The sequence below is a fragment of the Brassica napus genome, chromosome C1 (assembly GCF_020379485.1).
Source record: "Brassica napus cultivar Da-Ae chromosome C1, Da-Ae, whole genome shotgun sequence".
NCBI classification, from domain to species: Eukaryota; Viridiplantae; Streptophyta; class Magnoliopsida; order Brassicales; family Brassicaceae; genus Brassica; species Brassica napus.
Window position 1 is genome coordinate 32,320,788 of NC_063444.1, and position 26,943 is coordinate 32,347,730.

Consider the following 26,943-nt stretch of genomic DNA (forward strand, 5'->3'; position numbering starts at 1 on the left):
ACATCACGTGACTTCTTCACCGTGTTAATAAGCTTGTATCAACATCAAGCATCTCCTAGACGTCGTCTCGTTTCAACAACTCACGTAGGTTGCGCCTTTAACGACCCACCATCATCATAACAACACTTGCCGTGTCAGCTTATGTGCCATGTCCACTTCTCTGTTTCATCAGTCTCATGTAATCCATGCAGTAGTTCATCTTGTTCCAGCAGGTTGTCTAAAACCAGATCAGCAATGCTTCTTCATTCTCCCCCTTGATGACTGGCTTTTAGAATCCAAGTTATTTATTAAGAGCTAACACTTTCACTAATAGTATCGAGTAGATAAACAAAGATACAAATATGTTATTTTATAATGAGAAAAAGACAAAAATAGCACTAAATCAAGTTTATGTTCCCAGACTAGCACTCAAGGTCAAAAGTCACAAAAATAGCACTTAATGTTTTATCAAAAGTCACAAACTTAGGGTTTAGAGTTAAAGGGTGGGGTTTAGGATTTAGGATTTAGGGTTTAGGGTTTAGAGTTTAGGGTTTAGGGTTTAGATTTTAGGGTTTAGGGTTTAGATTTTAGGGTTTAGGGTTTAGAGTTTAGGGTTTAGGGTTTAGAGTTTAGGGTTTAGGGTTTGGAGTTGAGAAATCAGGTTTTGGAGATAAGATTTCAAATTTTAAAAAATAAAAAAAATTAAAATTTTCAAAGGATAAACTTAGAAAGGTGCTATTTTAGTCATTTTAGTTTTTGAGTGCTATTTTTGTGATATAAACTTATAAATGTGCTATTTTGGAGATTTGCCCTTTTATAATTTGCAATAAAACGTTATGGGCATATACTAACATACCAAATAACTCAAACCACAAATAAAATATAGAAAATGAGAATCAAAACACACCAAAATAACAATTCAAAGATAACAAGCCAAATCACACCTTCAAACAAGCTCTTGTTTAAGATTTTTCAAGCGGCGGGAGGTGCAGGAGGAGACAAACATATAACTGACGGTCTGGGTACTGAAGCTATGATTGTTGATACAGACAGATTTTCTTTCAAATCGGCAGCGCTTTTCGCTTTAAAATCAAGGGATTCGTCGTTATAAATATCCCACCATTGCTTAATTAACATTTTGACGTCTTCTCTGTCCATGTTAGGCTCTTCTCCTGTGTACCTCCATGGCTTGGCTCCCTATCATTTTAAACTTCATCAATAACACAATAATAAAGAAAAATAGACAAAATTTTCGTTCCGATCAACTTTCATTATAGAGGATATGAGACAAATTCTTGATTCTCGTGTAGGAACGAGACATGTTTTTTTTTTAAGTTTTGTTTAGGACACAATAAATATTATACTATGATAATAAATATGTGTATTATATCACATGACAAAATGGTTTAGTAGAAAATCAGTTCCCATAAAAAATTGGATGTACAAACGGTGTGTAACATAATGAAATTACGGGGAATAAATATCAGGTAAATTGCCAAAAATGACTCAAAACTTGATTTTGAATACAAAAGTGTACTACAAATTTAATTAAATACAAAACTAACCCAAAAGACTAGTAAAATTACAACAACATCCTTATGACTAAACAAAAAACTTGTATTGAATTTTACTATTATAACTCTCCGCGGAGAAAACTTCTTTGTAAGTCTTCTCGCTCAGTAGATTTTTAAAATAATTTAAGTTTTTTATAATAAATATTTTGATAGGAAAAAAATTGAAATCATGTAATAATAAACATTTCTAAATGATATAAATTTAGTTTTACTAAAATTGAATTATTTTCAACATATATGAGTGATTGTACATTAACTCATGATAGTCATATTGGTTTAGGGTTTGGTAACATATGTTATAGTATTGTTGGTATTTTTAGGGTTAGATTTTGAAATTTTATCTTTTTTTATAATTATTTTTTGACCTATATGTGTTTAATGACTATCTAATGACTTGATTTAAACACTTTCTAAGTTTCTTAAAAGTTTAAGGAAGTGTTTTTGCTTAGTTATTTGATTATAGGGTCTGGAAGACTCACAGAAGACTTTTTGGGAAGTCTTCCGACATATCCCGCCTAAATTTAAGTAGAATTTAGGGTTCCCGCCTAAATTTAAGTAGAATTTAGGATTTCCGCCTAAATCAAAGTTTTCCAGAAGTCTTATAGGGAGAATTTTCTCATGTAGTAGATCTTAAAAGTAATTAATAAATTTTATAATAAAATATTTTGAAAGCGAAAAAAATCAAAATCATGTATTAATAAACATTTCTAAATGATGAAATTTTAGTTTTACGAAAATTGAATTATTTTTAACATAGATGAGTGAATGTAGATTGAGTCATGATAGCCTTTGGTTTAGGGTTTGGTGACATATGTTATAATATTATTGGTATTTTAGGGTTAGATTTTGAAATTTTATCTTTTTTTTTAGTTTGACATATGTGTGTTTAGTGACTATCTAATAACTTGATTTAAACACTTTATAAGTATCTTTTAAGTTTAAAGAAGTGCTTTTGCTTAGTTATTTGATTATAAGGTCTGGAAGACTCCGAGAAGACTTTGGTTTAGGGTTTAGTAACATATTTTATAGTATTGTTTGTATTTAGAATTAGATTTTGGAATCTTAACTTTCAAATTTTTTTTTTTAACCTACATGTTTTTAGTTTTGTGTATATTAAACATTTATAAGTTGATTTAAACTTTAATGAATTGTTATTTGCTATTTAGTTAATTATTTGATTAGGTATGAGTTGGAAGACTTCTAGAAAACTTCCCAAGAAGACTTTCCAAGAAGTCTTCTGACATATTCCCGCCTAAAGTTTAGTTGAATTTAGGTTTCCCGCCTAAACTTTAGTAGAATTTAGGTTTCCCGCCTAAAGCGAAGTCTTCTCATGTATTTGATTATAGGGTCTAGAAGACTTCGTAAAAAGTATTCTCTTAGAAGACTTCCCAAGATGTCTTCTGTATCGAAAATATTTAACATAATTGAAATTTCTGTCTCCATATATAAAGAAAATTTACACATTCTTTTTCTTCCTCTCAAATGGCTGCAGCAAAAATGTAATATTTCTCACTCTAAAACTCTCTAACCTCTCTCTAATCTATTTGAACATCAAAACACCAAACTTTAAATTCATTTCTCATTTTTTTTATGTCTTCTCACTAATCTATCTTCTTTTTGCAGGATTTTCATTACATGGTTCTCATATTTCACTCATTCAAAGGTAGATCTATAAATTTTAGATAAGTATTATTGTGTGTTTTATATATTAGATTCTAAAAAGTAATAGATTCAACCTAATGTGACTGTTTTGTTTATTATTTAAGCGTAAAATTATATTTTTGAAGTTTTTCTATGTTTTGAAGTCATTTGAATGTCTTTGAACTTCCAGGTTTTTCATATCTGAGACAGACTTTGAAATGCTTCACAGAAGACTCCTTGAAGAATTCTAGGCAAGTCTTCTAATGCCTTTTATGCTAGAAGACTTCACACGAAATAATCAGGAAGTCTTCCGAAGTCTTCTGCCCAAAGTGGTACAAATTTTGGACATGTATTTTGTTTGTTTTATATATTAGATTCTGAAAAGTTATAGATTCAACATAATGTGACTGTTTTGTTTATTATTAAGCATACAAAAAATATTTTTGAAATTTTTTTCTGTTTTGAAGTCAGTTGATCAAAAAAAAAAGAAGTCATTTGAATGCTTTTGAATATGCAAATTTTTCATATCTGAGCCATACTTTGGAAGACTTCTCAGAAGACACTTGGAAGACTCTCAGAAGACTTCTTGGGAAGTAAGAAGTCTTCTAATGCATTTTATGCTAGAAGACGTCCCACAAAGTCTTCAGGAAGTCTTTCGAAGTTTTCTCCCCAAAGTGGTAAAAATTTTGGATATGTATTTTGTGTATTTTATATATTAGATTCGAAAAAAGTTATAAATTCAACCTAATGTGATTGTTTTGTTTATTATTTAAGCACAAAAATTTATTTTTGAAGCTTTCTTTGTTTTGAAACCATCTGAATGCTTTTGAATATGCATATTTTTTTCAGATCTAAGTTGGACTTTGGAAGACTTCTCAGAAGACTCTTAGACTCTCGGAAGACTCTTGGAAGACTTTCCACGAAGTCTTCGGGAAGTCTTCTGAAGTCTTCTGCCCAAAGTGGTACAAAGGAATGATATCAAGTGGAGTCCATGCTTATCTATGTTTTGTTTATTCTCTATTTTATGATTTGTATGTGTACTATTTTAGTTGTGAATTATTTTGTAAACTTAAAGCGATGTTAATCAGAAGAATTTGGTAAATATGTTCATGTTTTGCTAAAAGTACTTGACATTAGAAGTTTTGATACAACATACCAAGAATTTTTTTTAACCATTCTACCCACTCATAATAAAACACAACAACACAAAAATTTAGACAAATTTACTATAACTGAGAGAGAAAACTTCACAAGAAAACTTAGTCAAATTCACAAAAGATCAAACTTGAATTTTAAGTGAAAGTTGAAATTTTAAATCTCAAGTAAGTTAAAAAGTATATCTTATGATCTAAAAAGACACATTAAACCACATGACTTGATATTCTTGAAGTTTCTTAACACTTTTGAATGTTAAAAACATACCTCGAATTTACTTAACACTCTAGAAAATCTAACGTAGAAGACTTCTCCAAAAATCTTCTCGGATTAGTTAGAAACATTAGTAACTATAAATATTTAAAATCTCGTAATTATCACCAAATAAGTTATGAATTTCATTCAGGAGCCCAAATATTGACTAATACACATGAATTAATAAGAAAATATTAAAAAGTCATTTTAATTGTAGAGAAAATTAAAGTTTATTAAAAAGTCATTTTAATATCAAAATCTTGGTTTTTTGGATGAATTTGAAGAGAAAGTGAAAGAGATGTGATTTGTGTGCATAAGTAATGAGATAGGAAGAGTAAAAATTGAAACTTTGGTGTATTACGAGTTTCAAATTGGTTGTTCATGGTGATTAGTGTATTGATGGCAATGACAATTTTGTAAATACTTGGGCAAGATGAGAATGATAAGGTAAAAGGTTTATATTTTTAAAAAAAGAAAAAAAAATGGCATTTTCCTGAATAACTCGAACTTTTAGGGTTAATAGGGAAAAATAAAGTTTCAAAAAAAACATTGGTTATTTTTGTTTTTGACTTGGAATTTTAGGTCATATTTGAAAAAAACCCTAAATATTATACGTCTTGTGATTTTTACACATTTTTGAAACAGTTAAAAATGAATTTAGTTGCCATCTTAGATAGTTTTCTATATAATAAGAAAAATAAAACTTTAAAAGAAGTAATTATCTAAGTTTCCTAAATTTCATTTGGGACTATTTTGAAACGTTCGAAAATGAAATGTGACTTTTTTCACATTTTCAAACCGTTAATGTATTTGAAAGTACTTACAGGTGGACAGTAGTGAACAACTTTGACTGTCTCCAAGTTAACGCTTCCCGGATGACGCCAAAGCACAGACAGAATCAAGTTGTAAACCGGAGGGACCGGTTTAAAAACTTTCGCAAAGAACATATTGAGAAAATCCTGTCAAAGTAGTCCAAATCAAAAAAAATTACACCAAAAAAAAGATTTGGAACATCATACCGAAACCCCATAGTTATAATCCATGTATGACTCACTTGCTCCGCAAATGGTGTAGGTGGTGTGATCTGGAGGGTATGAAGGAGACTTTCATATGTCAAAGGGTTAGGCTCAAACACAAACATACCTGCGTTGAAGTATGGAGGAGGAGGAAGAGATTCCATTTCGGCCGGCCACGTGACCTCTGGACGGTACTGACACCACCCGATCGAGTATAGAGGCAAGTAGCTCCATATTTTCTCACAGAAACAACTCAACACGCCGTGTAAATAACCGTCTTCCATATCGAAGAGGTCATCGATATTGTCATAGACTTGTATGTCTGCATCTAAGTAAATCATCTTGCTGTACTCTTCAAACTGCAAGATTAAGATGTAAATAAGCATCAATATAACTATCACATACACATGTACACAGTACTGTAATGTAAGATTGATCGTACATGCATATAGTATACGGTCTTGATTGTTTAAAAAAAAGTTTAAGTTTGTGTTTGTGTTGGGATGTGAAAATAACTTGCATTTTCCAAAAGTATATAGTTTTGTTGTAAAATACTTTAATAAATTTAAAAAGCAATTACGTAAAACGCAAGTTAATTGTGTCAATTAAATGAATTAAGTTACAATTTAGGGAAAATTTTTGAGTAAAAAGAATACTAAACAGTGATTATCATTTGAAACAAAACATATCAATAACTTGTAGACTTTTAAATGAAACACCAACAAACAATCAAGATCTATTTTTGTTTAGTGTAGCCTAGCTTATTATATTAATGTGATGTGTCAAACCACTCTATCATATTTTAATATATACAAAATATTAAATACAATTATACAACAAATTACTAATCTTAAAAGGATAAAAGATATCATTTTGATATATATATATAAATAAATATATATATTTATATATATAACCTAGAAAAGGTATACAAGAAATATAATAAAATACTATTTTGAAAAGGAAAAAACTAAAAAATCACATGTGTTATTTTTTTTTTTTTGCTAAAGTTTAAATGTCATTGCAATGAATGAAGTTTCGGTTACATGTTGATGCAACCAAAATCTGCTTTTCAGTCATTCTGAAAGCCTAGAGGGTGCAAAAAAGTTTAAAAAAACCCCTAAACCACAAAGAGATTAAGCTCAATCTTTACCAACAATGGTAAGTTTGAAGTTAATAACAATCTAGGACAAAGACAAACAATTAATCTCCCAATCCCAAGCATTTCTCATATATATTAATCAGGTCTCACAGAAGTGGCTCCAAGCAAGCATCAACGGCGACGGCTGGCTCCGCCCCGGAACTCCATTTGGAGGACGCTGACGAACAAACTCAAGCTTGCTCAGTACTTGCTAATATGTACCCGACATCGACACCGTTTAAAGATAAAGCATGAGTTACGGTCAAGCGCAGACGGTCGTTTTAGCTCCTCATCCGACCAGGCGACACAAAGGATACATCGGAAGCCACACAAAAGCTAGCAACTGGAGCTTAGGAGGTAGGGAATTGAAGCGCAAAAAGAATGTGAAAGCTCTTTGAAACAGACGAATCCAAAACCAATGAGAATGCTACCTTGATGCAGAAGACACCTTCGCAAGGGTTGTCCTCAAATCCCTAGGAAGCGGCGTCAAGAGCAGAAAGGAGAACAAATACAGGTTCTGGAGTTACAACATGGTTGTCGTCATTCGACCTAAGGGACAGAGGTCTTCGGTGGTGCGCCTCACAATCACCCTTCACTCAGATCTGAGAGGAGGAGATCTACAAAACCCTTGAACCAGCATAATAGAGAGACACGACTGGAGGGAGACACAAGGCAGGAGGAGCGACGGTCGCGACGCGTCACAGTTTCCGGCGAGTCTCAGATCTCAGATCTGACCCAGATCCGAGCGCAGACGGTGACTACAAGCAGATCCAAAGGCTCCAGAGTGAACTCCGACTCGTCACTCCTCGCCAGTGTTCCAGAGAGAAGCAAGGACGTCTTGCTCTCAGTTCGTTCCGACGGAGAAGCCCCATCCAACCCAGAGCAACTGAACAAGGAGGAGAGACGAGGAGAAGACAACAAAGGAGAGAGGCGATATCAAAAACGAGAGGATCAAGAGACCCGCGGTGACCGGAACTATGGACCAGCCATCGCGAGAAAGATACGCAGGCGGAGAGCTCGGGGGAGAGAAAGTTTATTTTTGTTGATTCTGACACATGTGTTATTTAACCGATCATATTTCATAATATATAAAAGGTTTCAAATAAGTTAAAATATGGTGAACATATCTTACTCAAATAAAAAAGTAACTAGTTTTATATCGATTCAGGAAAAAGTGAAATGTTTCAGCACAAAAAAGAAAAAAAAAAGAGAGGTGAAATATAATTGAAAAAATCCAGAGGATAAATAGGATTATCAATTTGTCAAATATGTTTTACTACATAGGTATATAAACGGTTATATAATTAAAATAAAAATAATTCAGTTTAGAATAGAAGTATTCGAAAAACATACATTTGTATTGAAAATAATATAATAACATGAAAAGTAAGAGAATAAAAATAAATATATAAATGTTATTCTGTAGGCTTAATAATGAGTAAGTGACCACTTTCATTTTATTTCTTTTACGGATGATCTGATTTTTTTTTTTGACGAATGGTAAAACACAAATTCACTTTATACCCAGACTTAATATAGTACTGTATATGTCTACATTTACCTTCCAAATTCGCAGCTTTGAGTAATTGATAATATAATAAGCCCTTGCATATGCATCTTGGATTTCTGGAGGATATACAGGCTCGATCTCACGGACAACACACCCTTGAGACCTTAAGATCTCTCTATGCTCCTCAGGAACATCAGGTAAGATAGCAACAATTAGAGGATACGCACTTTTAACCTTTCGCAAACCCTTTGCTAGTCCCACCGCTCCCTTCACGTAGTCTCCGTTACCTGCCAAAAAAGTAACATAGGCTCTTTCATTATGCTTCTTCTCGGATGCAGTAGAGTCCATGGGAGATTCAGGGGTCATTTTGATCAAACTCTAGGTGGATTGAGAAGAGAATTTAAAACGCAAGGCTGTTTCTTATGAAGATTTTGTGTGTGCCACTTGGCTACTTTGGCTTTTGGCTTCTTAGTAGTTTCAATAAAAGCTACCACAACTATTTGGTTATATAGGCGAGGGAGTAACTTTATTGCTATCTCGGTGAAGTGGTCTTTCAAGCATAATACATGCGTTCCATGAAGTGTTGAATTTAATATTAAAACATTACTAAAAATAGTTTTCGTTTATTTAAAGTGCATAAATAAAATAAAATTTTAACGAAAATATATAAGCATCAAAATGGGTGGTAATTAAATGTCATTGAATATAGTGGAGACGGTGAATTGGTGATAAACAGTAATAACCTAGTCAATGATCAATTGGTTTATTAAAGTTTTAAAATGCAAGACTGTTTCTAGTGAAATTTGTGTGTGCCATCCTGATTACTTTGCTCTTTGGTTTCTTAGTAGTTTCCACGAAAGCTACCACAACCATTTGAGTATATAAGCGTGGAAATGTAAATGTATTGTTATTTCTAAGTTTTAAAATTAACTTTTCTGGATTTTTGGTTAGGTCGCTTGAATTAAAAGTTAAGAAACTAGAAGTGACAAAGACGAAGATGATGGTGACGATAAACATGGAAGATAGGTCCAATATATTTATTAGGTAGGGCTTTTGACATAGTTAACGTCCAACGATTACCTGTTGTCAAAAAAAAAAAACTTCCAATGAATATATAAATAGCTCATCAACCCGTCACTTTAGCAACATTAATTAATTTTCACATTTCTTGGTCTATATCACTATATTTGAATGAAGATAGTTGAATATAATATAATTCACAACCCAAATCATTCTATACGTAATACATGCTATGATTAAAATTTACGTATTGTACATTTTCTATATAATAACTATAATAGAAATAATGAATTAAAATGTAAATTAAATTTCATTATTTTCTATAAACATTACTTGCGCAGGTCTATACGTAGTGTATTGTTATTTCATAATAAGGCGATAAACGTGTTCCATAAAGTGTTGAATCTAATATGAAAAGTAACATAACTGAAAATTGACTTCATAGATTTATAGTGCATATAACAGAAGAACATTTTAACGAACATAAGCACCAACATGGAATGGTAAAACTGAATAAATTGGAGATGGTGATAAATGGTTATAACCTAGTCAACGATCAATTGCTTTCAGAAAGTTTTACATCAATAAGATTTGAATCACCAAAACGATTAACTAATAATAAAAGGAACATCAATAAACCGATCGGAACACAGCGGCTGTGGAAAAGGACTGTAAATCGTAAGATATAAAATTTCCTCCTTATTTATTTATATATATCACATGTGGAAGCTTTAGCTATTGACCAATGATTTAATTAATATATTTAGGGTTTCATTTCCAGAAAATGTAAACAACATGGGAACAAGTAAATTTCCAGTGATAAATGTAAAATCATTTATGTAGTTTAATATGGAAAAATTTAGGCTTAGACATACTTTATCTCTTCTCTATATCATTCTAGCATATTTTTTTCATGTCAAGTACTTTTTTATGTCTTATTGTCTAAATTACCTCCGAAACTAGAATTCAAGTAATTATCTTTCATTTTACCTTTATCCTGATCAACTCCTCGAGTCGTTACCTTTTTCTCTTTACTTTCTTTTATTCTTCAATACTAAATTTTATCTTATGAGAAAAGAACTCCAAAAAGTAAAGAAATATTGAAAGAAGTGATTTAGTCGGAGGCGATGAACATCGTTTTCTACGACAGTGAAGCGTTGGATCTTAAGGAAGCTTAACGTTCACAGATGAAGCTCGCTCGCTCTCACCGCATCGTCTGAGTCAAGTCTGAGTCACCTTTGATTGTTCACTCTTTTTTTGCTCGCAGATCTCGAGATGAAAGCTAGTGAAACCAAAGCTTAAGCATGAATACTGATGTCATATATCTTTTAATCATAAAAATGGTGAAACTATGATTCTTTTCTTCTATATTGTATTTTTTTTGTTTAATGGACAGTCAGATTCAAAACGAGAGGTGAGAAAGTTGGAAAGAAAGCAAAAAATCCAAAATTTATTACCACAGTTGTCTGACCACATCAATAAGCCAGGGAACCAAATTTGTAACTACGCTTGCCTATAAAATAATTTCTCCATAACCACAATTATTGAATTGTAATGGTCAGCAAAAAATTGTTACAAAACAAATTAAGAAATGAGCACAGTTTTTTAATGACCACACCTACACTATGATCCTGAGCACAAATGTCTGTTCTTACTAACCACATCTTCTATTAGAACATAACAACTCATTCCTAAACCAACCATACATTACGTTTCCAACCACCATAAGAACGATATGCTGATATGCGTAACTCAAAAAAACTTACCATACAATTAATCACAAAATAAAAAAAAAAATCTTACGTGACCACGAAGGCCACAAAACATCCATTGGATCAAATTTAATTTGCACTAATCCAATGGTCACTATAAAAGCACAAGACTCTAAAATCCTACCAATTATTAATTGCAACATAAAAAGTCTAACTAATATTTGCACAGTTCCAGTCACAAGACTCTTTGTAAAGGGCATTTTTGTTACAATAATTCAAAAGCAAGGGCACAAAGTACACCACGAGGTACAAGTATGTTAAAATGTAAAAGTGGAAGCCCAAAGTACCTATATATGTAAAGCTCTCCGAAAGACTTTAAAGAAAAGTACGTAGAAAAGCTTCAAGCAACGGTTTGGAAAATTAAGCTTCTTTAGAAGATGCGTCATCTTCTATGGTAACCAGTAACATTATATGTAGTTGTAACAAGAAATATGACACATAATCATATGCGATGAGATAATCATTTTCCTATATATGGGAAACTAATAAATCAGTTACAAGCATGAGCTTTAGCAGTCACATATTCCAGTCCAAACATTTTTTCGGTTTCGAATGTCTATTCTAATATGGATTATTTCTTCTGATGGAAAAATATTATTGAAGACTCAAAATTAGATCAAGATCCTCTGTAACTAATCAGACATGTGAAAGGAGAATGTCAAGTTTGGTTCTCAACAAATACAATATCTCCTATAACGACAAAATCATCAAATAGTATTGGTTCACAAGTCGTATGCTTACATAACATATGTTTGGTAGATGACTTTTGGATTTCTACATCCCAATTTAGTAGGTGGAGATAAGTTTGGAAAGACACATCTGAACATATCCAAATAAAGGGAGCAAGGAACCTAATAATACAAGAGTCCTCATTGCATTCAGAGCTATAAGAACTTATTTGAGAATTGGAGAGTACGTTACCGCATTCTACATGTTAGAAATTTGGATCAGACTGCAAGGACTTGATCACCATGATTTCTAAACCTTCATGCATGGCCAAAATTCTCAACAAATCTAAAGGAGATAACAGTGCTCCAAAGACGATGTCACTCATTCAAGCTTTCCTACATTGTTCGAGGCCAGAATATCAACCTTTGCTACATTGTTTGAGGCCAAAATGCAATCTCTCATTCTTTAGCTTGAACTGCAAGATCTTTTCATCATGAAATTTTTATGTTGGTTGTTCTATTCCGGTCTTACTTTCCAAACCACCTTTAGTTTGAGTAATAGAATGGATGTTTGATGTTAAAAAATGTATGTCGAAAGTTTTAAAAGAATTGCTTTAGTTGAATATGTTATCAAAATATATTTGTTTTTCAAGTTATATGTTCAGAGAGGATTTCATGATTAAATGGGACTGAGTTGAAATACTTGCAGGATTAGTTATGTAAGGAGAAATTGTTTCCAATAATGTGTAAGTGAGAGTAACGCATAGAGAATTATCACGTTGTTGTAGTTGCATGATCAATAAAAATTCTTGCAAACCTCCTAAAATTAGCACACCAGCTGTCAACGCGTTAAAAGCCATATCAAAGCCAAAACCAAATGATAATAGAGTCATGTGGGCTCAAACCATTGCGGTGACGATCTTAGTGTGCATTGAAGATGTTGCGCTATGTCACTGGAGATTATAAAATCTCTATTTTGGTATATGGTGGTATATGTGGAGTTTAAGGGAAATGATTTGGTTACATATGTCGTCAAAGTGCACTTATCTTTTTACATCATTTTTCGGAGAAAATTCTAGAGTTAAGTGTGCTTGAGCTATCATGAATTGATTTTCATTATTGTGTGAGTGAGGACAAAGCACATAAATTACCAAATGGTGATTCTAAAGTTAGTAAACAAATCTTTTAAACCTTCCAAAATTAACATATTGGTCAGACGAGTAGTAGGGCCCACAGGCTAATGGTGGCAGCAGTGTAAGAGTTACAAATGATATCAAATTCAAACCCAAATGAGCGTCTATTCATGTGGGCTGACACTATTGATGGGAGAGCATGTTGAACTCCACTGTGTTAGAAAGAAGTAGGGGAGATGTTTGAACCGAGTTCGGTCAAAACGAGTAAAAAGAAGCAGAACTCGTCAATGGGTTAGTTCAAAGAAATTTTATTAATCGGTAAACGGTTTTATTACAAATAAGGAAAGATTGATCGGAAAGTAAGCCGGTGCTCGGGGAGCGATCGCCGGGAAAGTACAAGTTGGTGAGTATAAAAAAGAATAAAACCCTAATTCTAGCCACCAAGTGAGTGTGTGTAAATTCGGATCCTCTCCTCGTTCCTCTCTCCTTTCTTTTTATTGTCGGCGCAACGCTGGTTTGCCCTAATGGGCCTGCCGCCGCCAGGCCTATCAGTCGGGCTGTCCCTGTTCTGGGCCGAACCGACGCATTCTTCACGAAGCCGAATGGCAAGCCGTACTAACACAACCCTTTGGTTGCGAGCTGATCTTGATTGAGCCGACGTTCAAGGCCGGCTAAGAGGGACAAGCCACTTATTCTATGGGCCTCGTGAGGGATGTAATCCATCTCCTACAGGAGAGACCAGACTTAGAGCCAGAAATGGTTGAGGAAACCATCGAGCAAGTGAAATTGCTCAAGTCTAGGCTAAAAGAGGCTCATGATCGGCACAAGAAATGTTGATCAGAGGAGAAAAGATTCACAGTTTGAAGTAGGAGATGAAGTATACTTGAAAATGAGAACCTATCGAGGAACAGCTGAGTACCGTACGTTAAAAAAGTTGAAGCCGAATGATATCGGACCATATCGCATCTTTGAGAGGATTGGAGCAGTAGAGTACTGACTTGAGTTACCACAAGAATTGTAGGATATTCACAATGTGTTTCATGTGTCAATTCTTAGACAGGTAGTCCGAGACCCATTATTGATTCTCCAACAGACACCAGAAGATGTTAGTCGCAATCTAACACCCAAACAAACCAGTTGAAGTTTCAGAGATGAAACACATACATGTCAAAGGGAAAAGGACCAAGATGATCCGTGTGTGTTAGGAAAGAGATGGTATCCGCGAGGAGACTTGCGAATTATATTTATTGATGAAATCAACTTATCCTAAGTTGTTTCTGAGTGTGGAGCTACCATCAGATGTTAACGTGAACTCGGGGACAAATTCCTGTTTAGTGGGAGAGAGTTGTCATATCCCAGGCCCGAACCTAATATTTAATGAGGAGGCATGTGATGGTACGACACATGTAGAGAAAACCTTAGGGTTTTCTCCTTCATCTTCTATAAAAAAGGAGGCAACCCTTAGGTATTTCTCAATAGAGAGAAAAGACAGTAAAGCCTGGCCCAATTGAAGAGAGAGAGCACCACCGGCCACCAGAGCTCCACGGACCAACGCATAGCTTTATTGGAGATGAAATCTCGCCGTGTTTCGATCCATTCTTGTCGTTTTCTTGAGTATTGTTTTTTTATTATAGATCCAGCAACTGGTGAGGGTAAAGAAACCCCAAACTCTCTCTTTTAGTTCTCTCTTATCTCTTTCTTCTTCTTGGTCTCTGATCTACGGTTTCAGTGGAAAGCAACCCTTATATTTGTAAATCTGTTTTGTGGGGAGCCGTAGAACACATATCTACTTCATTTCATATCTCGATCAGCAGATCTAGGCTAATGTGAGGGCTTGTTGCAATCTCTATCTCCTTATATCATTCTCTCATCCTCTCATCAATGTAGAAGTATCTAAGTGCGTCATTCATTTCTACATGTATCTATATACTTATAGTTTATTTGTTTAGATATGCACATATATACATATACGTATTATATATATCTTGATTGTTGGACCCAATTTCGGTCAACTAGGTAATTGGGCCTAAGTGACTTGGGCCACGCGACCAATGAAGAAGCCCGACTCCGACGAGCAAGAAGAGATCGATCCAAAGGGCCGGAGATCGCGGAGCGGTTACGGAGATCGCGGAGTCAATCCACTATAAGAAGAGAAAGATGGATACGAAGAGGGACATGCTGAAAACCCTAGAGAGAGCTACACACACACATCAACCTCATTTTCACCTAGCTCTAAGTTTTTTCTCTTATCGATCTCGTTTGTTACGTTTGATCTTATTTCACTTATTGTATTCGATTTTATTCATCAATAATCCATCTTTGCCTACTGGAATCTGATTACATCGTTGTGTTCTAAAGATATTGTTGCCCACATCATATGTACTTCCCCAGATTAAACTCTCGATCACTATCAAATACTTAGTGTAGATTTTAGAATCTGCATTTTGGCGCCGACTGTGGGGAAGATAAACGAAAAACATCTTTGCTAAAAAACCAATCTAAATTTCCAAAGCGCGACTATCGATCCTAATCAAACCATCGGGACCACGGCATCAAGAGTCAACGACGTCGATCCTATCAGATCCGATTCGAGAACCCAAAACTTACCCACTGGACCAATGGGTACCGATGGGACAGCCGAAACAAACCAGACGCAATGAATCCCTCCAATCGGAACCTCAAACCAGGACCGAGCGTCAAGCCAAGATCGATCCTCACCGCCAGATCGGACCTCGATTCCAGATAGAACTTCAATCCCTGACCGAACCGGAGCTCGAGTCTGGAATCATCCCGGAGAGGGGCATTCTGCCGACGAAGTAACCCGACCTCAATCAACTAGACAAATATCTCCGACCCCTCTAGCCCAGACTCAGGAAGAAGTGACCGAGCTTCGAGGAATGGTCTCATCACTAATCGCTGAAACTCCCAACCAAAAGGTCGCCTATCGGACCATCGCTAACCAACTGGATCAGGCCGAACGAGAACTCGCGGATAACCGACCTAACGCCCGAGAAAGAAACCAACCGCCGTCTGATCCATTAAGGGGAATGCCAAATCCCCAAAGTACTGGAGTGTTCAGCACTCAGAGATCCCAAGCGCTCGATCCGGGCGCTACATGGGAGAAAACTCACAACGACCCCCGTAGCAGGGCATGGCCCACCGAAGCTTAAATTACAGAGGGCTGGAAGAAATAGATACTGGGCTACAAGGTCCACGAAGTACTCCGATCCAATCGTAAAATGGATATACAACAATACCTGGGGAGCCAAAAACGTGAATTCCACCGCTGGGTCATCCAACCTCTGAGAATCTAACTCCATCTGCTACGAGAACTTTTCAGCAAACAGGATTCAGTGACCCAACAGGAAAAGCTCGAGGGTACGACCCCCGCAGACCCATGGACGCGGATCCTCAAAGAGAAAACCTGGGGATCCTGAATGAAACCGGAACGTTCCAGAATTATATCGAAAGAAGCGATGCCGTGCTTAAAAGGATACACGCCATCGGGCATATGGCGACAAGCTCCGCCCCGGACATAGAAATGGTCATCGAAGAGACAAGAAGAACTCCATTCACGAACCGAATCGCCAGCGTAAGGCTAGACTATGTGGGAAAACTGAAATTCCCCAAGTACGCTGGAAACTCAGACCCAAAAGCTCACGTACGAGCCTTCTGACTAGCGATATCAAGAGCACATCTCAATGATGACGAAAAAGAGGCCGGTTATTGCCGCTTTTTTGCCAAAAATCTCACTGGGGCTGCTCTTGAGTGGTTTGCTGGCCTACAAGAAAACTCAATCAACAACTTCACCTAACTGGTGTCAACATTCCTCAAACAATACTCAGTTTTCATAGAAACAAAGGTTACCAAGGCAGATCTTTGGAATCTTAAACATGCGCCTTTCGAACCGCTGAGAGCATACATAAACAAGTTCAGAGAAATCAAAGCCAAGATTTCGCATCCAAACGAAGTCGTGGCCTTAGAAGCACTGAAGAACGGCGTCTGGTTCTCATCTTGCTGGATGACGCCCTACACCGAGCCTCCTACTTAGCAACCCACGAAGAAGAGGTGGCAGTCTTAAAAGAACAGTACATCGCGAACAAAAATAACACTGCCAAAAAGACCAATGCTCCTAAAGAACCATAAACTAAAGGGCAACACTCCTATGCGGTGAACAATTCGCCGCAAAACAAATCATCGACGTACAATCTCAACAAATTATGTTCGTTACATAACCGAAAGGGAAATTCAACCGAAAAATGTCGAGCAGTGCTTCGCAGTCAAAAAGAAAATAAAGAGACCAACGAAGATACTGGAGAAGAAAAGGAAGCGCCAGCAACTCCGAAAGCCAATCGAAAAACTAAAGGCTGTTCGAATAAAAGAAATAGGGAAACCGAGCTAGAATCACCTAGCTCTCCACCCTCCCAACACCAAAGAAAAGAGTCGACATGATTTCATGGGGACCAAAATGCGATATCCCTAACAAAATTGAAGGTCAGACCGAAAGAAAAGTATGCATCGATATCAAGGTAGCAATCCGCACATTAGAGAACCCCAACGAAGCCCATCCTCCTTTTCGCATCACTCAATACAATCCAAAGAAGAAGTCTCCCTTTAGGAAAATCCCCAACTTTAAGTGAAAGCATAAGATGGCCAAAATCCGGGAACTACTAGAAAGACCGATTGCCTCACAAATTCGAAAAAAAGACAGCACGCGAACGCTTAATCGTAACCTGTCTAGGGACAGAGACACTACCAACTAGTACCAACCAAAGAATGGAATTTCTCGGTTTATGACAAAAACAAAAAACGAATCGACTTTATCTACGGAGGCTCTAAATTCTGCAACTCGGTTAATTCGATCAAAGCATACCAACGAAGAGCCAAGAACAACATAGGAATCAGAGAGCCCTATCAGGCCCCGACCACGAAATAACTTTCGAAGAAAACGAGACCGCATATCTCGACAAACCACACGACGACGCCCTTGTAATACGACTCGACGTCGGCGGCTGCGAACTATCTCGAGTTATGATCGACACCGGAAGCTCGGCGGATGTTCTCTTCTATGACGCATTCAAAAGAATGGGATTCACCAAAGAGCTCCTTAAGCAAGAATGAACCCCTTTGATCGGGTTCGCAGGGGAAACCACGTACTCCCTCGGGTCAATCGAGCTCGCTGTAACCGCCGGAGAAATCAGAAAAATCGTGGAATTTATCGTAATAGATCTTCCAGCCCCGTTCAACGCAATCCTCGGAAGACCCTGTACAACATGAAGGCAGTTCCTTCAACCTACCATCAGCGCCTGAAATTTCCAATTCCAAAAGGGATCGAAACTATTAGAGGAAGTCAAAAGAGTTCCAGAACGTGCTACCTCGCAAGCTTCAAGGATATCGAGCAGCATTCCTAATCAAACATTCAAGATCCCGAACAGACGTACACACGTACACGAACAACCGAACAAACTACCCTATTATTAGGGAAAACAATCCAACTACGTTATGACTTGATAACTCGCTGAGGATACGTAGGCAACTCACGACACGAGTTCAGTCGCCCACCAACTACAAAGCTCAAAAGATGCACACTGTAACACCTGAAGTACGCTAGCACGACAACATCGACCTCGAATTGAAAGTCAAGCTACCGTCTCTGTCTCAAATTAGTAACATACCGACATTTGACATTTTAATAAAATCCAATTTTTACGCTTTGCACTTCGAGCTTATTAGATATCCTATATCCAAAAAGTGTAATCCCTCGAATACTTATAACGGCTGGCTGCAAACCAAGACCTTGATCAAGTCTTCGGATACAGCCAGCCCCGCCAACAAACGCGGCAAAACTCATTGACAAAATCTTTTGTTACATCAAACACTCGTCGATAAGAGTACCTACAACAATTCGACCCACGGCCTCAAAATATCGGTCCACATAAGAATAAAAAAAAAGAGAAATAATAATAACTGAAGAACTCGCGGTCCTTTTCTTTATTAAAATAATAATGTGACAAAAACATAAGGGAAAACAAAAGCAAAAATCAAATACCTAAAACTACTCTTCGACGTCAAATTCGCCGTCCTCGAACTGGTCGCCCGAACTCTTCGTTTAATCACCCGGTTCATTCACCTCAGAAGGAACTTTCGAAAAGAACTCCTCTGGCAGATCCTCCGAAATCTGAGGAAGATCCAGCTTCCCAACGGAAAAGTCTGACACCGCCATCACATCAAGTTCGGCCCCGAGCTCGACCTCCTTCACTCGAAGACGCAACAACTCATCTTAAGCCAAAAGATTATTGTTCATGATTTCCTTCAGGAGATCTATATTAGCCATAACCTCTTTAAGACGAGCTTCACAGTCAGCTGCGACCTTCTTCTTCTCCCACTTCTCTTTCAAAGATATCAGTACATCTAAATAACTATCGGCCAAGGCCTTCTTAGCATTATAAGTTGCACGACGAAGATCATTAGCAAATTTACTCATGGAGGACTCGATCTTCGCCTCCAGAAAAAGAAACCTGCTCGAGGGCCGAATTCCTCTCGTTACTCACAACTCGCAAGCGCGCCTCGAGCGAAGCAGCCTGATTCCCTAACTTTTCGACAGCAGCCAGCTGAGCAGCGTTAGCACGCTCTCTCGATCCTGAGTCATCTTCAAACCAAGCTTTAAATCCCGAACGACCTTCTTAATCTCCTACAGCTCATCGGAACATGGAACATCCTGCAATCGCCTCTCCAAAGTCGCCATGAACTCGTTGTTAGCCTCCATAGCCTGGAACATGACGGGTCAACACGAATAAGAAAGAATTAAAGATTTGATATCATGAGTACAAGAAAGCCGACCTTTGCGTGCGCAACAGCCATCTTAACGTAGGCATCACGCTCTGTCATGTTTCGGAGAGAAGGAAGCGGACACCCGGCCAGCATAAAGTGTCTGACCAGATGAGCAACGCTATCCGGATATTCCGTAATTGGACAATCCTTGGAATGAGAAAATTGCCAATGGAATGGTTTTGCTACAGTGCTGTCGCCCAAGACACCAGGACGATGATCAGTACCAGCCACTTTTGCCTTCTTCGGAGGACTGTCTCGACCTTCCGAGCCATTCGGACTGTTCGAGCTTGACGAACCACTGCCTTTTCTCCTCCAAATCCTTCCCCTTTCCACTTATGGGAGCACGAGGAAGTCGGGTCTCCTCGCGAAGAACTTCCGTAAGCGCCTCGCTAACGTCACCAGAATGAATCCGCTCCGTGCCCACACTTCCATTCCGGCCTCGTATCCTTTCGGACTCACGGAGATTCACTCTTCTCAACGACATATCAATGAAAGAAAAGAAGAAGCCTCGTTCGAAACATGAATCACTACCGGAACAAAACGAAACCTTATAAAGGGCAAAGGCACCGCAAGATCTCAACAGGAAAGAGGAATAAAATATTTTCAGAGAAAATATTCCAAAAGGTCATAGTTATCCATTCGAAAACACAAAATCAAAAACGAAAACAAAAAAAAATTGAAGATCGTTCGGATTTGATACAGAAACGATGAAAATAATAAAACAACAACAAAGACAACTTAAGAGCTAGCTTCGTCTCTAGCAGATGAGCTTGCGGCCTCGTCGTCGATCGAGTCTTCAGAAACTTGACGAAGATCGAGACCCGCGACCGACCAATCCGGAACAGTGGCCAAGCTAGCAACGACCTCGCAGTCCTTCTCCATCTCCTTCAGGCGAGCGATCTCGTCTTCGACAACCAGCCCTTAATCCTTGATCTCATTCAGCAGATCAAGATTGACAATCACCTCGTGGAGTTGAATCTCAGCAGATACTTCTTTCTTCTTGTCAACCCATTTTTTCTCCAAAGAAGTTAGAACCTCTCGGAAGCCGTTGGCAATTTCGCGAAGAGCGGCGCGAGAACCCCTGCGGATATCCCGGTCATTATCGATCTCGAGCTCCACGACCTTGGTCCTGAGGGTAGCGACCTGCGTCTCAAAAACCGCCCTTTCTTGACGAGCTCTCTTCCATTCGTCCCTCAAGATCATCGCCTCCCTAGTTTTCTTCCTAGCCTCCTCCTTGGCCGCACGAAGCTCCTCCGAAAGCCTCTGGACCTCAACTTTTCCTTTCTCCACCTCACTTTCAATACGAAGAGTATGCATGCGATCCTCCATCGTCACAGCGAACTCGTTAAAATCTTCCATAATCTGGAAAGGAGAAAACCTCGGAGTTAGTACCCTAGCACCTATAACAGAAACACATATAGCCAACGAAACCGACCTTGGAGCTCGCGACGACTACTTTGGCATAAGATCCCTCCTCTTCAGGAGAAGCAAGAGACAGGGGACGACAACCCACGAACCTCGTACGACGAGCAAGTGAAACAAGATCGTCCTGGCCCACGGATGAAGGACTGTCACCCTCTAGAACGAATCTCCGACCTTTCGATTCTCGCTTGGAACGAGACAGCTCCTGCATAACGGCCTTCGACGATCGACACCGTTTACGGCTTGCAGCAGCAGAACTATCTTTCAAGCCGGAACTCAAAGAGACAGAGGGTCTTCGAATTTCAGGGGAACCCTCATCATCCGAATCCGGAATTGGGATCGGAGGCAGTCCACTAGCGGCTTTTCCCGCCAACGCCGACCTGGAGGTATGAAACGACAACCTCCTCGCAAGTTGCCTCTCCAACCTATCAGAAGGAGGAGGATTGCTAGAAGAAGCCTCTACCTCCTCCTGAGAGTGCTCCACTTCATCCTCAAGGGCACCTGCGATCTCCAAGGCAACACCCGATCCGCCTGGCATCAAGAAGGAAGCTCGAATTCGGGAACGATCAAAAGAGGACCAACTCGAGCAACCTCTCCGGAGAGCTTCGATTAAACCCCAAAGCCCATCGGTCATGTCCGATCTCCCCGAATGAACTAGAATAAACAAGAAAAAGACAGAATCAATCAAGAAATTCTCGCGCGTGCAAAAATAGGGGAAGCGAAAATACCAAAGAGGAACTCACCTATATCCTCAGCCCAATAGCGGGGAAGCCTCGAGAAATCAAAGCTTCCCACATACGCCTCGTCGATCTTGAAGACAAAAAAACTCTTCTCGCCAGTTCTGATCACAATACGGGATACCCTCTCTGATTCGACGTCCTGGACGGGGAGACATAAGAAAGGTCCCAAGGTTTTGGTTGTTTCGCTTCATCAGAACGTGATGACGAAGCTTGTCGAGGCCGAACAATATACCCTCTTCACGAGCCTTGACCAGGAGTGCCAAAAGATGTCTCAAGAAATTGGGGCACATCTGAGTTAGCGACAAACCTAGCTCCGCCAGAATACTAAGGATAGGCTCCGGTCGAGGTGGCGTAGTCTCATGTTGGTATTGTTGGAGTTTATCATCGTTTCTTGTTGTTTGCTATTGCTTTACTGAATGTTCTATTTAGATATTTGTGGTATATTGTGTGATGATTGATGCTGATTGATCTCGGGGATCCTAGAGCTTTCTTCACTGAAGAGTATTTGTCGAAATGGTCAGCTCTTCTCTCTTTTCAGGTGAGTTCGAAGGAGTGTAGGAATAGTTATTTCGGTGCGGTGCTGGGTTTTCGAATTGTTGGATTTTCTTTAAATCATTTTATTTTATGGCTTGGTACTTTGTTTTAAGAGTTTTTTATTCGTATTAGTATGGTTTTGTAAATACTTTGGATTCGATCTTTGGGAATTAAATTTGTATGGGTCTTCTTAAGTGTTTCATCTAGGTGAAGGCAACTTGATCTAAGTGTTAATTAATTTTTAGTTTTTTTTTTTATTCTTACATTTGAGAAGGCCAACACGTTTTCTTTTTAGTTTACAAGTCCAATACGACCGTTTGGGTACTGAAAGAGTCTTGAAGAAACTTTATGAAATAATGAAGGGTTCAAGGATTTTAAGAGACAAAAACACATGATAAATATGTGACTAAATTTCTACAGTTACATTATTATTTAACTCAATAGTCGTTGCGAACTGGCCATATAAAAATACTGTCTCCTTATAGGTAGGTCATGAATTGAAGATTATATTTATAATAAATGTTTAATTAGTTTCTAGTCAATATTTAATTCTTAGTGTTGAAAATTCTAATACATTTTATTTCTATTTTACAAATCACTTTCTTTTGGGGTTTTTGGAATATAGTACGTGGAGGTTTGTTAGTTATTTGACGAGCTGAAAGAGTCTTCCAGTGACTTGAGGAAAGAATGAAGGTCTCAAAATTTATAGGAGAAAATCAAAGAGGGTTTAGCTTGACTATGAAAACTGATATCTCAACTTTTAGCACTAACATTGTTATGATTTTAGTGAATTTGATGAAAACCTAAAAAGTAAAAAATGAAAACCAAACCAAGTCATCTTAGCCTAGTGGTAAAAGAGTTCCTGCTGGTGGTCTGGTGGTGATTAACTTGAAGGAAAAAAGCACAATACGGTGAAGCCACCAGGGTTCGAGCCCCAGCCACTGGGGAATTAACATTTCGGCATCGCCAGGGACAGGGGACCGACACGTGGCAACACGTGACTAGTCTGGACCACTTCTGTGGAGTCAGGATACCCTTGTATAATTAAAAAAAGGGTTTCTGCTGAAACTTTAGCTCTGGGTTTGATTCGCTTTAGCTACCTAGTCGTGCGATAGATTAGTTGCGTATACAGATGCAAAGTCTGGTAAAATTAGTCTTTGTACCTAGAAAGCTTCTGGGATCTCCAGAATTATAAAAAAAATGAAAATATCACTACGAAATTGGTTCAAATCACCCATATTCATCCAACCCACTATACAAAGGGTGTATCGCATGATCAACTAGGGCCGGGCATTTAAAAATATGGATATCTGTGAGTCTTCAGAGCAAACCAAATATTAAAAAAAACAAAGTAAATCACAAATACTAAAAATTTCAGGGTCAGATATCCACTCCGCTCCATATTTTTATATAAATAGAAGTATATTTACAGTTAAATAGAGAGTTGTAAGTGTATAATTTTATATAATTGTTATTTTAACATATACTTTTAATAATTTCATTTATAAAATTACTCACAAAAGTATTAAAGTAAGAAATACAAAATCATTATAAATAACAATTTTTCTAAAAATTTAAGTTTTGTAAAAAAAATTAATTTTAAAATTTATAGAACATATTTTTTCACAAATTTTTACTTTTTAGATTATTTAAAAGATATTTTTCGAATACAAACTTGTATAGTTTTTAGATTAAATTGTATTGAACAAAGTGGACGAAATATTCATAAATATCTGTAAATATTGATATCCATTTTTTTCAAATCAACGCAGATCAGAAAATCAAATATCCATAAACTATGAAGCAAATCACAAATACTGAAATTAAATTAAGCTTATAGAAAAATAATCATGAATTTTAGACATGAAAGATTTACAGAAACATGAATTCTGAGTCACCACTTTTTACTCACTTGAGCCCAAAGGCGGACCTACATAGAAGGGTGGGGGTGCAATTGACACAGGTTAAAAATAAAATATTAATTTGTAAGCTTGTTTACGTATTGGATATTGGCTCTGTTGGTTATAGTTTGAACCCAGTGATCCTCCTTTCCCGAGTTCGCACCTCAGCATGCACACATATTTGTCATCTTTTTTTAATATAAAATCATTATTTGTTTTAATTGGGCTTAATGTTTAAATGAATTTGAGTTATGACCCAGGTAAAAAAAAACTTCTGGGTCCGCCACTGCTTGAGCCCTTCTCGAGTAAGTCCGTTGCATTCTTCCGTGTTCTCGAGCAGAGCGCTGTCGCAGTGTTTTCTTATTTTGAATTAAATAACCTAGAACGATCGTTAAGAAAGTTCTATGTTTCCAAATCAAAACACCAATTGACAATTCAGCAATTTAAATAATAGTAATCTTCCTAGTGGAAGAGGTAAACAAAGGAAGAGTCACGAGGACTTTGTCGGAACGGAGAGAGGTGAATCATTTGTCCAACGCATGAGGAAGAAGAAGAAAAAATAATGCGTGGGCGCACGACTTCAACGGGATTTAACTTTAGTTACCTCCAACACATTAGTTTTCAATAGGTCATGAACCTTTTTAGTCTCTATTCTACAAACCCATTATGATTTTTTTGATAAAGACAAACCCATTATGCGCTCCTTCACTTGCTTCATAGATATTCCTTTTTTAAATACGAATATATATATATATATATATATCAATTTTTGGAAGTCCCTTAGTCCCGTGGTTTGACTAAGGGTTTATTAATGCTTCTACACCTGGAGGTCCGAGGTTCAAACTCCAGAAAACGTAAATTATGCAGATTATGGAGAAAAAGGGTTATAAGAGGTCTTCAGCATGGTGAAGGGCGTATCATCGAAGATGGATCTCATAGGGCAGCTCGGAGTGATGCAGTCAGACGTGCATTCTCATATGATGGTAGAACTGTCGGCTGTAAAATCGTCTATGTAATATTTCTCATCGTTGTAATAGCATAATTAATCAGACGTTAAAAAAAAAAAAAAACAAAATATATATATATATATATATATATATATATACCAGAGCCGGTTCTAAAAATTTAAAGACTAGAAGCAAATAAAAAAAATTGGCCACTTTTTAGAAGGAAAAAAAAAAGAAAAAGTTAAAATATCCAATGCAAGACGAAATTTGATTGTTTGACAAAGAAAAAACTAGTAATTGCCGCTAGACTAACTGAAACTTACTAAATGTTGTGGCAAAAAATCTATAATAATAAAGTACAAAAGAAAATCTCCATAATGTGTCACGTCATCTTTTTTACCCCTATTTTGCGACACGTGTCGACTATAGAGAGCTTCTTCTTTTTCCTTTTACTTCTAATTTGCGGAGCTTCTTTTTTTTTGTGTGTGTTTCTAACTCGCGGAAGAGTAGCAGAGATTTCTGTTTATTCATTGGGCTTTAATACATTCATCTTTCTGGCCCGCCTGGTGTTTAGGTTTAGTTGTACGCTCTTCTCCAGTTTGACGCCGTGTTCTCCGATGAGATTTTCTGTAACGTTTCTCCCTTTCTTAATTTCTTGCTTTAATTCAATCATTAAACTCCACCCACCTCTCCTCCCACTCTGTCTTATTTATTCAGATTCACGTCTGTAACAGATACAAGCTCGACCTATAAATAAGTGTTCTGGATGTGATGAAGACCTACACCGTTCTAATCTCTTATAGCCTAAACCATCTTTAAAATACGGCAAGAGCCAATCACCCAAAACCTTTCATGACTTGCTATCATATTCGTATCACTTCTTTTTCTCCTACCGCCTGAATTAACTCCAATCCTCCACTTTTCGGTAATTAAATAGTTTTTTTCTTAATGACGGCATCAGTCATAGCAGATTAGCAATCGACGAATTCCTCATCCTTCAAGCTTCCATGTGTTCTTCGTCATTTTTTTACACTACTATATTTATGAACACGAAGACAAGTCTCTGCTCATCTTCTTCTATTATCGCAATCTTCTATTATAGCTAGAGAAGGCAGTGGAGATATAACAAATAAAGCAATAGTTTTTTTTTCTCTAAAAAAATACATTATAGAACTTGAATTTGGTGAAAAAATTAATTAAAATTTTAACATGATCTAACCCAAAATATAAAAATATAAAAAAATAAAAAACTAAAAAACATTAATAAGAACGAGAAAAAGAAAATCAATTCACTATATTCTTTTTTGACGTTTCATCAAAACCAACCAATGGAAATAAAAACAAAAAAAAAATATCATGGATAGATTTTTCTTTTGTGGTTACCAAGCTAAAATTTAAAATATTCACATGATAACTAAAGAAAAACACAACAGAAATTATTACATAATCAAATCACAATTTTTAAAAGAAAGTAATAAATTCTAATAACTGTATTTATATTAGGAAAGTAGAATATTGTTTTTCTCATGGAAACACATCATCAAATAAATAATCACAAATTGACACATCATCAAAAAATCTAAATATTAGAAAATTTACCATATTTAGAAATTTAACAGAAAACATGAATTTTATCTTCTCCATTAAGTTCATTATTGTACCTTTGAGTTTAACATTTCTTCAATTCTAAAATTTATCAAACTA

General features: G+C 36.9%; 1 protein-coding gene across 1 annotated transcript; it reads right to left on the reverse strand.

Annotated features, from left to right (window-relative positions):
* Window positions 1–951: 951 nt before the first annotated feature.
* On the reverse strand, window positions 952–8,637 carry LOC106374789 (galactinol synthase 7). Its single transcript, XM_013814737.3, has 4 exons — window positions 8,323–8,637; window positions 5,659–5,979; window positions 5,429–5,563; window positions 952–1,176 (listed from the first exon to the last, which is right to left on the reverse strand). Exons 1-4 carry the CDS (start codon window positions 8,635–8,637, stop codon window positions 952–954), a joined length of 996 nt encoding a protein of 331 aa, XP_013670191.2.
* Window positions 8,638–26,943: the final 18,306 nt, after the last annotated feature.

Bases quoted from the DNA above. Each gene is read 5' to 3' on its own strand.
- LOC106374789 (XM_013814737.3), bottom strand. From the start codon at position 8,637: ATGACCCCTGAATCTCCCATGGACTCTACTGCATCCGAGAAGAAGCAT. The intron at 5,564-5,658 runs GTGAGTCATACA...CTACTTTGACAG, and splicing joins CTACACCATTTGCGGAGCAA to GATTTTCTCAATATGTTCTT. The intron at 1,177-5,428 runs GTAAGTACTTTC...TTAAAATGATAG, and splicing joins TTGTTCACTACTGTCCACCT to GGAGCCAAGCCATGGAGGTA.